General features: G+C 54.0%; 1 protein-coding gene across 3 annotated transcripts in view; it reads left to right on the forward strand.

Moving 5' to 3' along the window:
* The window catches only part of Zfpm1 (zinc finger protein, FOG family member 1), a 59,922-nt gene that overhangs the window by 24,124 nt on the left and 18,578 nt on the right, over window positions 1-17,220 (forward strand). For all 3 annotated transcript variants that reach the window (XM_036188957.1, XM_036188955.1, XM_036188956.1), the window contains exon 3: window positions 2,430-2,579. In XM_036188957.1, the coding sequence (XP_036044850.1) occupies window positions 2,430-2,579 (150 nt within the window). The remainder of the gene's footprint in view (window positions 1-2,429; window positions 2,580-17,220) is intronic.

The raw sequence follows: 17,220 nt of genomic DNA on the forward strand, positions 1-17,220 counted from the left end.
GAGGTACCTAAGGGATGCCTGCATCCTGACTTGGTATCCCGGGCTCTACCTGGCTGTGAGTCTAAAACCCTGTCATGTCTGTCTGCGGCTCTGAACTTCAGGAGCACTTCACTGCATACCCATGAGCCTTTGTTCCACCTGCAGCCCCAAGCTGCAAGGGCATACCATTCCATACCTACTATTCTTTGCAGAGTCTGAATTAGCCCACACTAGCCTCTTCCAACCCCACCCAGCATCAGAGATTAAACCCAGGGCTTCAAGCATGCTAGGCAAGCACTGTACCATTGAGCCACACCCCAACCTTGCTCCCCCTAGCCTCTGATTGGACAATGTAGCTATTGGGCCACTTGGGAGGATAGTCAACTGGTGACATGACCAGAAGTGAAGGAGAGGCAGGTGGTGACCTCAAGCAGAGATCCCCAAGGAACCACCTATGCTGTATGCAAAGAGGGCTGGTATCTGGCAGTGGTGCCGGCAAGTGTATAGGGGACACAGGGACAGAGCGGATGGCAGAGGATGGACAGCAGAGAGGGTAGAGGCGGGACAACAGAGGACAAAAGGCCTGGGGAAATGGGCTCAGTGCATAACATGCTCGCCACACAGGCTTGAGGACTGGGCTTGAGCCTCAGCATCTCTAAGATCTAGGTGTGGTGATGCGTGCTGCTAACCTCAACCCTGGGAGGGTGAGCAGGTGTGTCCCCGGAGGTCACTAGCCAGCCAGCCAGATTGGTTGAGTCGTAGGCCAATGACAGACACTAGCTCAAACAACAAGGTAGAGAGCAGCTGAGGAAGGACCTCCAAGGTTGTTCTTTGGCCAACACACACACACACACACACACACACACACACACACACACTTACACACTCACACTTACACACATACACTCACACACTCACACTTATTCATTTACACACACTCACACACATACACACTCTCACACACACACACTCACACTTACACACATACACTCTCACACACTCACACTTATACACTTACACACACTCACACACACTCACACTTATACACTTACACACTCACACACACTCACACTTATACACTTACACACACATACGCACTCTCACACACTCACACTCACAGAGTAGGGGATAAGGTGGAGGGCAGAGCGGAACAAGGAGGAAGATGAGGAGGAAGACTATGATGGCAGAACAACAGAGTTGACAGAAAAGGAAGGACAGAGGGGACATCAGAGAGATCTTTACGAGTCTGAATGGGGAACAGAAATTCCGGTAGACCTCATCCCTGGGGGCTCCTCACTGTGCACCCCACCAGTGTACTAGAGTCCCTGACTGAATGGCTGCAGGCCAGGGACCCCCCACTTCCCTTCTCCTCCAGGCCCAGCACCCAGCCTGAGGCTCTGGCCCTTCCTTGGCAATAGGCCTGAGGGGTCAAGCCCTGACTCCATCATGCTCAGCTCTCAGGGACACCTGCCCCAGGAGTGAGGTGGCAGGTGGCAGGCCCAGCTCCAGTCAGGACCTTATTCATTGTTACTGTTTGCTCTGCTTTTGCCGGCATACAGTACTGGGGGGTGAAGCTATCTATGGCTGGCCCTAGACCACCTCTCAGCCTCAGTTTCTGCTGGGTGACCTACCGGACAGCAAGTGCCTAGCTCATAGGCTACCTCCCACCTTATCTCCTTCACCATCGGTGCTACCATCAGGAGCTGCCAAAGGGCAAGTGGTTGGCGGCTACTGGACTTTGACCCATGGCTTCCAGGGGAGCTGGTCTTTATCTGATTGGGGAGCTGGGGCTGCTGAGAGGGTAGGCGGGTGGGGCCGGGAAGGATCTGGGACAAACAGCCAGGCCTGCACCTGGCACCGGCGGCTGTGATAACGCAGTGATGGCCTCGATAACGGCACAAGAGCATATCTGACGTTCAGGCGGGTCCGGCGCGGCTCCTCACAGTGGCTGGAGCTCAGATGCCAGCCACTTTGATTTATAGCCAAAAATAATAGGACTTTTATACCATGGGATTGATTTATTTGATGTTAATCACAGCCCTTATCGTGGTATTAATAATCTGCTGTTCCCATGACGTCACCCAGGGGGCTTTACAGGAGCGCATCGATCGGGGGCCACACTGGTTATCTGGCCAGCCAGGAAGGCAAACATGCCCTTTGGGCTGGAATTGGGTGCGGGGCTGGTGGAGGGGCCCAGCTGTTGCAGAGACCAGTGAGCCAGAGGCCACAGGCCTAGGTGCACTGGGTGGGCACTGGGCTGTGACAGACAGCAGCTAAGGAAGAACTATTACTGCTGTGATCAGCAGGGGCTGAGGGCTTTTTAAGGCCAAAAGGAAACCTGTGGTATTAGATAAGGCAGGAGGGCAGGTGACTGTGTGCCCCCTTGCCTCGTTTCCCTCCTGGTCACAGGCTAGCCCAACAAGAATGTGACAATGTTTTCTTCTCTACAGATGTGAGTACACCCACAGTGCCAGCACCCTCTGAGTCCCCAGAAGGTCCCGAGGATATGGAGGGGCAGGAATTGGAGATGCCGCCCCAGGATGAAGAGAAAGAGGAAAAGGAAGAAGAGGCAGCCATGGCTAGTCCCTGGAGTGGGCCAGGTAACCAGGCTGACTAGCCCAGTACAACATTGCTATGACCCCAGGGCAGCCTTCTGGGCTAGCTGGAGACTAGGCTATCCTGGATTCTTGGAGAGCACTGGTGCCCAGGTCTGTGCATTTGGCCCAAGCAATGTGGTCTGAGTTGGTCTCTGGAGTGCTCACACCCAGAGCCTGTGGTGTAGACAGAAGCATTTGGAGGGTCTGGCATGACTGGTAATGAAGGCTGAGAGATGATAGCAGGAACAGGAACCTGGAGGGGTGTCTAGAGGATGTAGGTGGAGCTGCCAGTCTGAGGTCTTCCCAACAGCAGATGGTTGAGATTCTAAGCTGGCTGGTGCCCAGGTGGGCTCAGACTTGTGTGAGAAGGAGAACACCTGCTCTTCCTGGGGGCTGCAGCCCATCTGAGGTTCCTAGTTACCATCAGCCCCACAAGCCAGGCAGGCTGGTACCTTTGCACATCTTCAGGCAATGAGTGCTGCTGGTCATATGCTAAGCTAGAATTGGCAGCTGGATCAGATCTCACAGGTCTCAGAATGTGGTAATCATGAAACCCTTGCTTCTGATAAATAGATACCATGGCCCAGGAGCACATCGGGGGTGTCAGTGATTTCCAGGGCTCTTATTGAGGGCTGAGGGCTACTGTGCGGGGCAGGTAGGTGAGGTGCATTAAGTGGTATGTGTATAAGTGGTGTATCAATGAAGGAGGAGTTTGGAGGCTGAGCGTGTGGGTGGGAAGCACATGTGTACACAGTTATTGAGTGTCAGCTGTGTATGAGCATGTAGGTATTAACAACCAGATTCCTATCTGTGTCTAGATGGCATGTCAAGGGTCTTGTCTTGCTGAGGTATCGGAGAAGGCTTTGCCGGGGCAGAGACCCTGTTTCTCCCCTGGGGAACTAGGGATCCAAATTGGAAAGGGGTAGAAATGGACTCTTAACTGAACCTGTGGGTGTTTTGATGGGGTCCTACAGCACTAGAGGAGTGCAGGCGACCCTTGGTGATGTCTGCCACCAGTGCGAAGGAAGATGAGGGGCAGGTGTGGCTGGAGGGTCCACAGTGAAATAACAGCCTGAGGCCAGAGAGGAAGGGTTGGCCCGGAAGGCCACGGTCAGAATGGGAACTCGCACCCTGTGTGGACATTGAATTCACTCACAGAACGCCCTATGGCTAGTTGTCTTGGGGCACCCCCCTTTGCCATCCCTTAGTAATCGATACTTAGCACACCTCTTGGATCTAGATGACCTGGCCGAGATGTACGACAAAGATGTCCACTCCTCCTGGGGTGCCTGGTGGGAGTTGGGCACTGACCCAAGGTCCTGTCCTCAGTTGAGGCCAGTGTCCCCAGATCTCAGTATCATGATGGGAGTAATTGCACTTGATCACATGGGTGCCAGGGCCTTCTCTACCCACAGGTCAGCCTTTTCCACTCACATGCCCAAAGCCATGGAACTAGGCAGAGTCTTATATTCAGACTGCCCAGCTTCTAACCAGCCCTATGCTAGAAGGGAGTCTGTGAGTACTGACTCACAACAGGAATCCCTGTGTGTCCCAGTTCCATGTCTACAAGCATAGAGTGGACAATGCCTGCTGGGGATGGCAGGGATCATGTGTGTCTATGGACTTCGGTGGCCACGTGGATGGTCTTTACATCAGCACCATGGGGCCAGCACAGTGTCATACCCACTTCAGTGCAGAGCAGAGCATCACTGGCTGGGAACTGCTGCTACAGAGACCCAGAAACCAGGCCATCAACATCAGTATTGAACATTACCCACGGTCCTCGTCCACATAAGTGTTATTACTTCATTTTTAGATGGAGAGAAGCAAGGCCCTTGTAGTTTGCAGCCCGCCCTGCCCCTGTGAAGGCCATGTTCCATGGGCTGTGGTTTGGGGTCAGGGTGCACCCCAGCTTCCCGAGTTATTTGCATCCTTAGGGGCCAGGCGGTACCCTATCGGCTCCCACAGATAGGAATTTCTGTACAGTGGGCAGCGATGGGGTTGATAAGTGGCCGCTGGCCAACCGCCGTGGTAGCCATTGCCTATCAGCTCCCACACAGGCCGTGCTTATCACCTAGTGGGGAAGCTGCTGGAGAGGCCCAGGGGGCTCTTATCTCCAGGGCCGACAGAGCCTGTGATGAGGTTGTAGGGTTAAGGCCTGAAGGCAGTGCCCAGTCTGGTGACAGACCAAGTGTCTACTTTTGCCTTGCTGGTTGCCTTTGACTCTTCCTGACCTCTGGCCTGTAGCCCTCCTCCAGCAGGTCCCAGCACCCACTCTGTCTGTTCCAGGGAACCTGCCTGAGAGGCGTCTTCCACTGTTCCTCTCTGGAGAGAAGGTATAGAGCTGGCTTGGACTCCAAGTCTCCCTCTGGCTCTGTCTGGCTCAGAAGAAGTGCCTGAACCTGAGCCTGTACCCATCTGCTCTGCCTGAAGTGAGGTGGTCCCTGGACCCATGACAGAGCTGACAGTCCAGGGCTGGGATGTCCAGAGGGCTCTACCCATACTGGACACAATCTGATGTTGCTACCCAGGCTTATAAGTATCAGGGACCGAAGCACCCATCAGATTCCTCTCTAGATGAGACAGGACTTAAACAGGCCCCAGAAAGTGGCTGTCAAAGAGCCTGGTCTTAGTGCTTCTTCATAGCAGGTGCACATATGTGAGACAGCTCATCTCCTGATGGCCCAGGCCTAGAGCAGATGAAGAAAAGTCCTCCAGGAAGAGCTGGCAAAATGGCTTAGCAATTAGTGTTTTCCACATAAGCATGAAGATTGGTGTTTCACATAAATGCCAAGTGGACATAGCAGCCCACCTCTTGTAGTTCCCGACAGAGACAGAGGATCGATGCCCAGAGCAAGCTAGCTAACAGTCCTGGCCATTAGAGACCTCTGTCTGTTTGCGAGACCCTGCCTCAGTGAATAAGAGGGAAGAGTGATCAAGGATGACTCCCAGCATCAGCACGCATGCACGCACGCACGCACGCACGCAGAGGGGAAGTGGAAAAAGCGGGGAGGGAAGACCCCCAAGAAACGCCCATGTGGCCCCCTAGTTTCCATGCTGCCAGTGATACCCAGGAGCAGTCACTTGACTGCTGTAGACGCAAGCATAGTTGTACTTGCTCAAGAGCTTTATAAACACTAGAGTGCAGCCCCAAGGTCAAGGTCATGTCAGTCACCATCACTGTCATGATTCCTGTCCTCTCCTGGTTCTGACACTGTGCCTAGTTCCCTCTGCCCGTCTGGTATTTGATGACTGTAGCACTCCACAGTCTGGGGTAGTGCACAATGGCGTTTTCACCCATCATCACCAGTTCTCTGTCTTGCCAGATACTGACCACTCAGTTCTTCCATGCTGCAGGAGCCCAGCTTTGCTGAGTGTCTGTGGGTGGGCTGCTGACCTCTGAACCTCTGTTTCATAGTCTGTAAAATGGAGTTGGGGAGAGTCGTTGTGGCCCTCCAACTTGTCACCTACTAGGCACCTGGTTTCCCTCATACAGGGGTGCAAGCAGGTTCAGAAACCCCTCCAGCAGCTGATTTTGCATTACATTTGCACCTGAACAACACATTGGGCAATGTCTTGTTGCAGATCTGATGGCCACACACTGCCCAGAGTCCTGCTTTGTATTGACCCCACAGTGTGGTCTCAGCACCCTCTTCTGGGCAGTGGGGATGGTGTTGCCCCATGTAAATTATAAACCCCAAGGAAAATGCCAGGAAAGTGCCTTCAGAGCATGTGTGATAAAAGTCCATATGTGCACAAAACAGGGTAGCCCTGCTCTCAGTGCTCAGAACCAACCAGATGGTGCTCTGTAGAATGAGAGGGACCTAGATGGTCCTTCTAAGGTTTGCTGTGTCTTGCTGTCTGAGAGGTTTGTAGATGCCGGAGAGCGGAGCTTACAAGAAAGGAATGGCCTTGCAAAGGCCCAGTGCCTGGAGCCTTAGCAGTCCATGAGCCAAGGGAGAGTGGAGTCAGAGGGGCTGCAGCCCAGGGCCCTGTGGATTTGGGCCTGAGCCCATCGGGTGAGGGGAAAACGGAGGATTTTTGGAGCAGGAAGGCTTATGTGCCCCTGAGGCATAGCAGGGACACACCCCAGGTCTGAGGGAGCCACAGATCACACTGTGGAAACAGAACTCTGGGAAGTTGTGTACAGGGTTTGGGATACCCTTGCTGAGAACCAATCCTGGCTTCTCTTGGTCCTCGGCTGAGTGCTAATTGGGAAGAAGAGTAGAAAAGGAGAGTCTGAGTTGTCATCTTTGAAATGACCTTGTTTGCAGGAGTGATGGCTATGCGGATGGCTTGAAAGTAGATCTGTAACCTTGCCCAGCTGCCTTGCTGTGGAATGTGGGGACCTGTCCCCCATGCCTGGTGCCCCTGAGTGTCACGCTCCTCTTGTCACCTTCCCTTAACGTCAGGAGAACGAGGCTTGCAGACACATCAGTCCTGTCAGGACACAAGTCCCATCTAACTCTGTCCGCGCCGCCGCCCTGGCCCTCATGGTCCACCTGGCATGATCTTGAGCAAGTAGCAGAAGTGAAGAAATGAACGAGCTGCTGCTGTCAGTCAGGTAGCCTGGTGTGAAGTCCTCTTCCTAGGGACTCCTCCAGGGCTAGCCTCAGCAAAGGGATTGATTGATAGCCTACCCAGTTCCTTCCCCAAGACTCCATAGAACTGGGGGATCTGGGACACAAAGGGACCATGACCTTCCCAGGTCCCCCAAAGGCTGCATGCATGCCATCAGTCCACCAGCTGTGTGATGTCTACCTGTGCCAACAGAGCGGCACTCCATCTGTAATGTGTCTCTCTCCCACCCCCTCCCAGTGCCTGTCTGGGAGGCCAGAGCAGGTACTAGACTGGGAGGCAAATTGAGTCACGAGGGGGGCCTCAAACCATCCCCTGGGGTGTGCTTTCTGGTAAAATGAATGGAGAGACCCAGAGAGTTCTACTCCCTGTCATTGTGAGGGCAGCCACAGCTAGCTGGCGGCGAGGGTCGGGAATCAGCAGGACTTCAGCAGTGTTCTTCTTCTTCCCCTTGAGTGTCTTGAGCCTGGAACTTACTCTGGTCACCACTGTTTGAGAGCAGGGTCCAGGGACAGAGCCTGAAGTTGAGGCAGACTGTAAGAGGAAGGGCAAGAGGACCTCAGGGTGACTTGAGACAGCCTCACCAAGCACACCAGCACCATGTGAATGTGCTAGGTGACCCAGGACTACTCCTTCAACCATCCCCAAGCAGGACCCAGTTCTCAGTTCTGGAAACCCCTGGAGGTTTCCAGAGGTTGAAGGACAGGTGGCAGAAGAGTCACCTGAGCCCCTTCAGGCTCACTGCCCTGAGTCCATGTCAGGATTCACGTTGGGCTGGGCCCCAGCCTGACCTCCTCCTGAGAGGATCTCTACAGAGAGACAGGCCAGCGGGGGTGAAGGCCAGGGACAGAGAGAATAAGCAGGTATGCCGTGGGAGTGGGGCAGCTTCCCCTTACAGGGTCAAGGTGCTAGGTCAAGGTCTGGCAGCATCCTGAGTACCGGGAGGATGTGGAAGAGCAGAGCACTGGCTGGGAAGGAGGCAGCACCCTGTGTTCAGCACCTTCCCATGCACATTTTTGAAAAGGGGTGACTGTAGAATTCTGCCTGGAGCACATGGTTCTTGGGAAGGATTAAGACCTGTAAACCCACCCCAAATCCAGAGATAAAGTAGAGCGGGGAAGGGCAGTCCTGTGGTTCCTTACAGCTGAGATCAAGGGGCTCGGCTGACCCCACAGCCCTGGCCTGAGGAAGCCCAGCAGTGTGCTGAGACCCCAAAGCCCAGCTGCCCAGACAGAGTGTAGAGGAAAGAAAAGTCAGAAAGGACTGTTTCTGTTCCACCCAGGAGTTTCTTGGAGCCCAGAACTCTTTCCAGGAGCTGCTATGAACTGAGTGAGAGCCAGTCAGCCCATCCCAGCTCCCGGAGGCAGGGCCAGGAAGGGTGGCCATGAACTAGGCCAGTGTGTCCCTGAGCAGTGTCAGTCAGCAAAGGGGGTGGCTGAGTGTCAAGGCCAAGTGGGAGAGCAGATGGCAGCACTAGAGAAGGACCCCATCTCTAAGCGGATGACTGAAAGGCAAATTAGGGTGAAGGGAGGTGTTCAGGCAAGGAGCTAGAATATGCAAAAGGCCTAGGGCATTGGGAGCATGGCATGATGGAGCCTTAGGGATAGGGTGAGCATGGGGAGAGATAATTGCTGGGCATAGACAAGGCAGGGTTATGAGCCATAGAGTTTGAGGACAGCCCTCACAGCCTTGTCTTGTCATTGTGCTAGGGATGAAATCCTAGCCCTCGAACACACTAGGAAAGCACTCTACCTCTGAGCCACACCCAATCCCAAAATTCTTGGCTGCACAGTGAAGATGCATTGGGAGGTATTTGATTAACTGCCTGGAAGAACAGATCAGAGTTAGAGCATCCCACAGTCTTAGGGTGGAAAGGGCCACAGGAGATGTTGTTGACCGTTTCCTGTTGGAGGCTCCAGCCAGATCTCCTGCCCAGGGTCCCAAGGAAGCAGGAGATGGGGACCCCTCCCTCCCATGGAGCGGTAGCTTGTTATCTAGACTGTGTCCGGCTAACTAATCTCGCAGGCCCGGGTTTCTGTGTGAACCTCAAGGCCTGTTATCTGGTGGCTGAGGCAGGACGGCTTGTCCTGATGGACAGCCTGGGAGATGGGCCGATAGCTAACCATGCTCCCCTCCCCACGACCGTCTCGCTGGCATGTGTGGGTGGGAAAAATCATTCCAGCTATTTTGTGTTATCATGGGGCCTGGCGTGGCGGGTGATAGGCCTATTTGTCTTAGATTAGCCAGCGGGGGAGGGGGCACTAGTAGATGGCAAGGGTCACTCTGGGGTCAGCTTCAGAGACCAACCCAGCGGCTTGGAGTCCCTTTGAAGACTCATGTTGTTCTGAGACCCCAGGGTTGCTGTGAACAATCTGAGGCTAAGAAATGGATGAAAAATCCTAAGGAAATTGTATCTTTACAGTCAGGCATATTCTTCCTGGATAGTCACTGACTACCTCCTGAGGCAGTCATTCTCCGGGGCTGGAAAGACACAGAGAGGGCCTTGTCCTCCTGGGATGTACTGGAGACACTGCTACCTCTGTGTCTGAGGCCAGAGATGATTCGAGATGGTGTCAGAGTGGGGCTTTCTGAGCCAATAAATCATCAGCCACCCAAACTAGTGTGTTGGGGCAGAAGCCACGGTGAAAGGCCTGAGCTAAATGTACTCAACTAGATCTAAATGCAGGGTGAGGAGAAAGGAGGCTCAGAGAGGTAGAGGCCCCATCAAGGAGGGACTGTGGAGGTAAGCAGGTGATTGTCCTGGAAACAAGGTTCAGAGGTCATAGCCTCGGGTCAGCATGGGCCATGGGAGGATGGCTGACAGATGGAGATGGACGCCCTGGCTGCCTGCTGGCCCTGCCCACATGAGTCCTGTCAGCTTCCACCTTGACAACTGTTCTGAGGCATTGGGCCCTAGAAACTGTAGAAGGGGGTTGTCACTAACACTACTACTACCCAGGTGACCTGTCAAACTGCCCCCTCCCCATGCTGGCTCCCATCCCCTCCTTGCTTCTCATACACCAAGCCCTGGGTACATGCCAGCCTGTTAGAGATCTCAGGGTTGAGGACTCCATCTGAGCAGCAGCTGAAGTGGCAGCCAGTCACCAAGGGACAGAAAGGTGGCTGAGATATGGGGGACAGGGCAATGGCTATGAACTACAGGGCCCAGGATTCTCACAGAGCTTTTTCTGACGCCTGATAAATGGCCCCTAAGGTACAGCTGGTGTAATGGCCCCAGGGGACCACACACACACCAGGTGGGTCTGCTCCAGGGACAGATCCTAGGGCTGCTGTGTTGGTAGAAAGAGAGCCCCAAAAAGACTTGAGAAGAAATGAGAGTACACTGTCCAGGCAGCAGGAGGCACCAGGGTACCCCATTACAGATGGAGAAACTGAGGCAGACAAGCAAGATGGGCAGTTCTGGGGAGAACTGAGCAGACCCACCTCTTGGGAGTGTCTATTACCTACCATGAAGTCTCAGCACAAGGGGATCTCACCAGACACTGTAGGCAGAGAGGGTAAGTGGACAGACAACAGGGCATCAGTGGGGAATGCAGGTGGAGCCCTAGAAGGGGCCCCAGGCCTGGCTACCCACTGCATGTGGCCTACTGACCTCACCCCCTTCCGGACCCGCTGTCTGTGGCCAGGGCAAGCTATCTCGGTGGCGACGCTAATCAAGTCGCTTCCTTCTCCGCCCTCCCACCGGCTTCCTGCGCAGCTAGCAGCCCCACAGCTGGCCTAGACATTAGCAAGGCAGGTCCTAGGCGCTTGGTCCTTACCAGGGGAGCTTCAAACCACTGCCTTCCAGCCGTTCCCTCCTGTCCCTCCCTGGTTACAAGGTCTGCGTGTCATTTCGACCCTAAGTCATGGTCTCTTCAGAACAGTGGCCACAGAGCAGTGTGTGTGGTAGGGGATGGCTGTTGTCACTGGTGCCATGTTGATGACGCCACCTGTGTGGTCACTGCTGCTGCTCTGAGCCCAGAGTTGTTACCATCTCTAGTGCTGTCGCTGGCTTACTGGCCACGGGGACATGACTAACAGTGACCCAAGCACTGTGACCATCACTAGCGCTGTCACCACAGGAGTAAGAGCCGACTCTGACCGCCAGTGAGTTCTCTCTTCTCTGTCATGCCCAGTCCTGGCCAGAGCCACATCAGCTCCAGCTATTTCTACCATGACCACCAGTACCCAGTGGAAATAAGACAGGAGCATGAGGTGACCTTTGGTCTATGTTCTCATTCCGCTCGTGTTTTACTGGGAGCAGTGATGGCCTCATCCAGAAAGCTGTCCTTTCTCTCTGGGATATGGACAGGGTGGCTAGGGTAAGGCCAAAGGGGAGCAAGCTTGGGCTTCCCTATCCCGCAACTGGAATCTACACAGGTCCAGGGTCCAGTACTGTGACCCATGGGTACTGGGACATATTCCCTCCCCTCTCTGTCTTACCCTGCCCTAAAAGGGAAACTGAGGCAGCTCTGCTTAGTTGTAGGCAGCACTGCCCTTATATGAGCAGCATTTATGAGACCCCCCCCTCCTCCCTCGTGAGACCCAGCACACTGTCAAGACTTACCCAGACCCAGGATGGGAGCCAGGAAGCAACCCCCACCCACTCCCCGCCAGCCCTATGACTTATCTCTGTTCTTTGAGAGGCGCCCCTTCCCCATAGCCACGATGGCTCCTTATTTATTTATTTATTTATTACCCCTCTATCTCTGTGCGTAACTTTTGATTTCCTCGCTGCGTTTTTTCCATTATGGAGGCGGTGGACGCAGCCGATAAGATCGGTCCCCAGAGATGGGACAAAGGGGCCGCCGTCGGCTTGAGGGCTGGTCATATCCTGCACGCAAGGGCCCAGCGCGGCCTGAGATGAGGCAAGATGCTATCATACCTTATTGTGTCTCATGGGGGCCCTGCCCACCCGGCCCTGCCCCCAGCTGGGCTCTCCAGGTCCCCTGGAATCACCATAGGCTTTGGATTTGTCCTTCAATCCACTGAGCCTCTGTGCCCCCCCCCCATATGACTTGTGTGGGGTGTATAGGAGCCCTGTAACCAAGGCCTGCTACAACCCTTTGCTGCCCAAGCAGAGACTTGATGGAGCCCTGGGAATTTATCCAGAAAGACCATGAGTGTGAACTGAAGAACAGCAAAGATGGCCATTGTAGTGAAGCCAGAGGACATTTTGACTCTTAAAAAAGTCTCTACAAGAGCCGAACAGTGGTGGAGCATGCCTTTAATCCCAACACTTGGGAGGAAGAGGCAGGTGGATCTCTGAATTGGAGAGATCGCTACAGAGTGAATTCTCGGACAGCCAGGGCTACATAGATAAACCCTGTCTTGAGGGGGAAAAATATACAGAGAGTGGGAACCATTTTGAGAGATGCAGACTCCATAGGAATGCGGTAGGAAGTCCCTGAACCTGACAGGCTTGACCACAGCTCCACTGGTACATGGAGCCATCAAGCTGAGTACTGTCTCCCAACCCTGCCTTTGCCTAGTTCTGTCCAAACTTCCTTTGCTCCAGGCCAACCCCAAAGACTCCATGCATTCTAGATCACATGCAGAAAGTGGAAAGGCAGGACAGGTGCCCCAGGACCACAAGCCCCAAGGCCCAGCCATGCTGGGTGCCTGATTCCAGGGTCAGCAGGGAACTGCAGTAGGAGACATGTGGATCTAGGGCAGGTCCCTTTCCTGAACCCACACCAGCCCCTGCTCACACCATGCCATCCTCTTCCCTTTTCCAATTAGGGGGCTTGAAGGTCAGAGCCAGGTCAGAGGCTTGGGTTTGAACTTCCAGTGTCCCAACATGACCCCTGGCCTCCAAGTTCAAGATGAAGTTGACAGAGGGTTTGAAGGCCAAGGCTACTGCAGATGATTCTTCTGAGAGGAAATGCTAACAAGCCCCTAAGCCTCCTGGTCTCTCAACTTGTGCAGTGCCTGACTCACCCTGGGGCAGAGACCTAACATCCAGAGAGATTGGGAACCCTGTAGCCAAGACCTAAGTCTCTCCACTTGCATATACCTCCTTCGTAGGGACCTCTGGTCTGTGTGCAGAGGGTCAGCAGGTGCTTGGGCCCTGGAGGACCACTGTGCTCCAGGTGGTAGCTGCATCCTGACATGCTGGTCTCCCCAGCACCTGCCTTACTATCAGCTATTGGCTCCAAGATGTGAGTGCCTGCAGGCAAGGCAGACAGCTGTCACTCCAGGTAGGAGAGGACTCATCTTTTCACCCTTGGCAACAGCAGCCACATTCCAGACCTTCACATGCCCTCATACCCACCCTTGTGACCACTTAGACCAGAAACTGTGGCACCAGAAGGCAAAGAGATGAAGACAAGGTCAGTGAGTGCACTGAGCTGGAGCCAGGGGAAGCCAGGCTCTGGGCAAGGACCAGAGTGCCCAGGCCATCACAAGTAGACAGGAAGATGTGGGGGCTCTAAGCTGATGGGGCTTCCTCTATCCCCGTCATGGAGGGAGGAGATGATAAAACACCTAGCATGGAGCTCTTAGAGAAGCCTAGTTAAGACACACACACACACACACACACACACACACACACACACACACACACACACGCTTCAAGGCAGCCTGGAAGCCATGACTCTCAGCCTCCTCAGGCAGGTGGGGTAGGTAGGAAAGAGCTCCTCGCCTGGGTGGCACCCAAGCCACTAAGGGATCTGTGTGTCTGTTGAGGGAGTAATGGGGGCTCAGGCTATGCTGGTCTGGCTGCTTTGGCTGTGCCCTGAAGAGAAAGAACTAGTGTCCCTCTCCAAGGAGTCCGGTCTCCAGGTTCAGTAGGGGTGATCAGAGGTAGAATCCTGGCGCTGAGCCATACAAGGGCCTAGGAGGAGCAAGTTACAGCCACTTGGACACTGTTCAGGAGGAAGGCATCCCTTGCTCCATTACAGCCCATATATGTACCTTCTGTGAGAGCCAACTCTTCACCAGAACAAGCTCAGTTACCCCAGGTGGTGAGAGGCCCCCAAGATCCCAGGAAGGAAAAGCCCCACCCTGCATAACCTGCTCTTCCCAGGTGGACCCAGATCTGCCATTAGCAAGGGCCAGGGTTCAGCCGATAAAGGCTGGCTGTTGTTCCATGTCAAAAAATCAATACTCAACACGCATAGTCCCAGAGACCAGGGAGAGGCCATAGGCTAGCTGGAAGGGGCAGGGCTTCTGCACTCTGGACCAACCCTCCAACCCAGCACCAGTGATAGGGGTTCCCAGTGACCCAGACCCTAGGCCAAACTGACTACACACATACCCCACCCTGCACCTTTTTTGTAGACAGGAAGCTTGAGGCTGGCCTTTTCCTCCCCAGGGCCACCAGAGTGGTGGCTGGACCTGAGGAGGAGGCTGGATGGGCAGGCAAAGCAGCTCACAGAATTAGGGAACAGAAGCAGTGGTGTTCTTCCACCCCCTGGGACCAGCTGCCCCTTCTCCCAGGCACTATATCCTCCTCGGTCCAGGACACATGATGCCTGGAATATCCCTGAGGGCTGGCAATCTAGGGAGCTAGACACCTGTTTCCTCTGAGGTTTGCACCACTGGGAACAGTGAGGTGAGGGGGAGGGGACTTGGGCACAAAGAAGAGAGGAATACATGAGGCTTCCTAGGATCCCGGTACAACACCCATGGACCAGTTTACCCTAACCTGTTGGTTGTGGACACTGCTCTGCACCTGTATGTCCCAACACCATCTTTTGCTACCTTCACAAGAGTGTATGTATGTGGTTCAGAGCAGAACTGCTTTTTTTGTTTTTTTGTATTTTTGGTAGTTGGGTTTCTCTGTGTAACCATCCTGACTGTCCTGGACCTCACTTTGTAGACCAGGCTGGCCTCAAACTCATCGAGATCCATTTGCCTTTGCCTCCCAAGTTCTGGGATTAAAGGCACACACACACACACACACACACACACACACACACACACACACACACATGCAGAACTGCTTCTTGGTATGAGTGGGTCACATCCTTACAGGACTTGAACCCAGCTTTCTGGAGACCCCCAGTCATTCCAGCCTGGCCAGAAATACCAAAGCGTGTCAGAAACCAGTCTTTATGAAACAAACTGACTGATTCCCATTCCCCTGGTGGCTGGCAGCTCCAGGCACTCTGCAAGGTCAGACCTTACCTCCTGAGGGGCAGGGCAGGAGACCCTCCCATGTCCCATGGAGATCATCCCAGCCTACTGTGCCTCTGCTTCCTAGTGCTCAAGCTCTTGTCCACGGTGTCTGTTACTCCACAGCTTTCCTGGTTGGTGCCGTCATCTCCCTCTGTAGAATACCTGGCATCTTGGCTGTGCCAGTGACCACAGATTTGAGATTCCCTGCCCAGTTCCCAGAGAGTGAGCACTGGGGCCCTGCTGGGCTTTCGGGATCATTTTCTACCCCTTGTACTGCTCATACTCCTATCCGGAAATGGGAAATCTGGTGGCTAAGTCCGGCATACCCAGGGGCCTGATCCAGGGGATTTGCTATGAGTGAGCCAGCACCACCTGAGTTAGAGCCGTGAGTCTGGGGTCACAGGGAACTGGCTGAACTCGCCTTACTGGCCATATAACCTCGGGAAAGTCCCTTGACCTCTTTGAGCTTGCTTTCAATGTCCCCCATGTCTTCCCTAAAAAGTGTTTAGCAGACAATCAGAGGCCTCGGCAACCAAGCAAGGGCAGGCACAACACATAGGCCCCTTTTTACAGCCAGATTTGTCTTTCAGTATGGCTTGGTCCAGAGAACATGTTCCAGATGCTCTCTCACCCCTCCTTCATCTGGGGGGCGGGGGTCACTTGCCCTTTCTGGGCCTTGGTTTTAGGTGGAGCAGATGTTCTCTGGGCCATATAGATTGTCTACCCTGTTCTATATTCACATCTGCAGAATCTTCTAGATCCCGCCGGACTGGAGCTTCCCTCCCTCCCCGCTGGTGCCTTTTTCTTTCCTTTACTGTGACTTTTATCAAAAGCAAACAGGGTGATCCTTGTGATAGGGGCCGCTCCCCAGCTGCCCTGTGGGAGCCACAGGGCGGGTTGGAGGGAACGATGGGCTGATTAGATAAGTAGGTACTGGTGGTGAGCTGGTGGGCACCCACATACCAACCACAGACTCCACAGGGCATGGTGGGAGCTCTGGGTGGTTGGTTTGGTGATCCAGCAGTCCTGGCCATTGGCACAAGGGGTCTGGCCCCATATGAGGTGAGGAAGTCTCTTGCTGACACTCTTACACACCACAACCTCCTGTTTTAGAATTGCATGCCAGCAGATGGGGCCATGACCCACATGGGAAAACAGGGGTGACCCGCGTCTTATCGAAAGGGCACTCTGAGGTCAGGGTTTAAGGGTGACCAAACTTGGGCCGGGCAGTGGTGGCCTTTAATCTCCACACTTGGGAGATAGAGGCAGGCGGGTCTCTGTGAGTTCGAGGCCAGCCAGGACTGTTACACAGAGAAACCCTACAAAAAGAGTGGCCATGCTTGGAGAGCCAAAGAGAGGGTGCAGTGGTTGAGAGCACTTGCTGCTCTTTTAGGGATCCAAGTGTGGTTTTCAGCCCTCGTGTCAGGAGGCTCCAACTCCAAGGGGATCTGACACCCTCTTCTGGCCTGTGTGAGCCTAGATACACACATGGCATACCTACACACAGACACACACACACACAATAAATAAAACATTGAAAAAGGAAGGAAGGAAGGAAGGGAGGGAGGGAGGGAGGGAGGGAGGGAGGGAGGGAGGGAGAGAAAGGAAGAGAGAAAGAAAGAAAGAAAGAAAGAAAGAAAGAAAGAAAGAAAGAAAGAAAGAAAGAAAGAAAGAAAAAGGAGTAGCCACACGTGGGCCTGTGACCTTGGGGAATTTGCAAATGATCTCTGGGTCTCCGTCATCTACATAAAGAGGAGACCAACGCCGGTACTGGGCAGTGCTGTGCATGCTGTTGAGGGAAGCCACTTAGGTTTCAAGACAGAGCTTCAACCCAGGGGCCTCAAGTCAGGGCTGAGGAGCTCCCAGGCCAAGGGCAGACCTGTGAGGCCTGTTTCAGCACTGTAGTAAACACAGCCTTTAGCCTTACAGATGACCTATGAGCATA

Source organism: Onychomys torridus, chromosome 5 (genome assembly GCF_903995425.1).
Source record: "Onychomys torridus chromosome 5, mOncTor1.1, whole genome shotgun sequence".
Classification (NCBI taxonomy): Eukaryota; Metazoa; Chordata; class Mammalia; order Rodentia; family Cricetidae; genus Onychomys; species Onychomys torridus.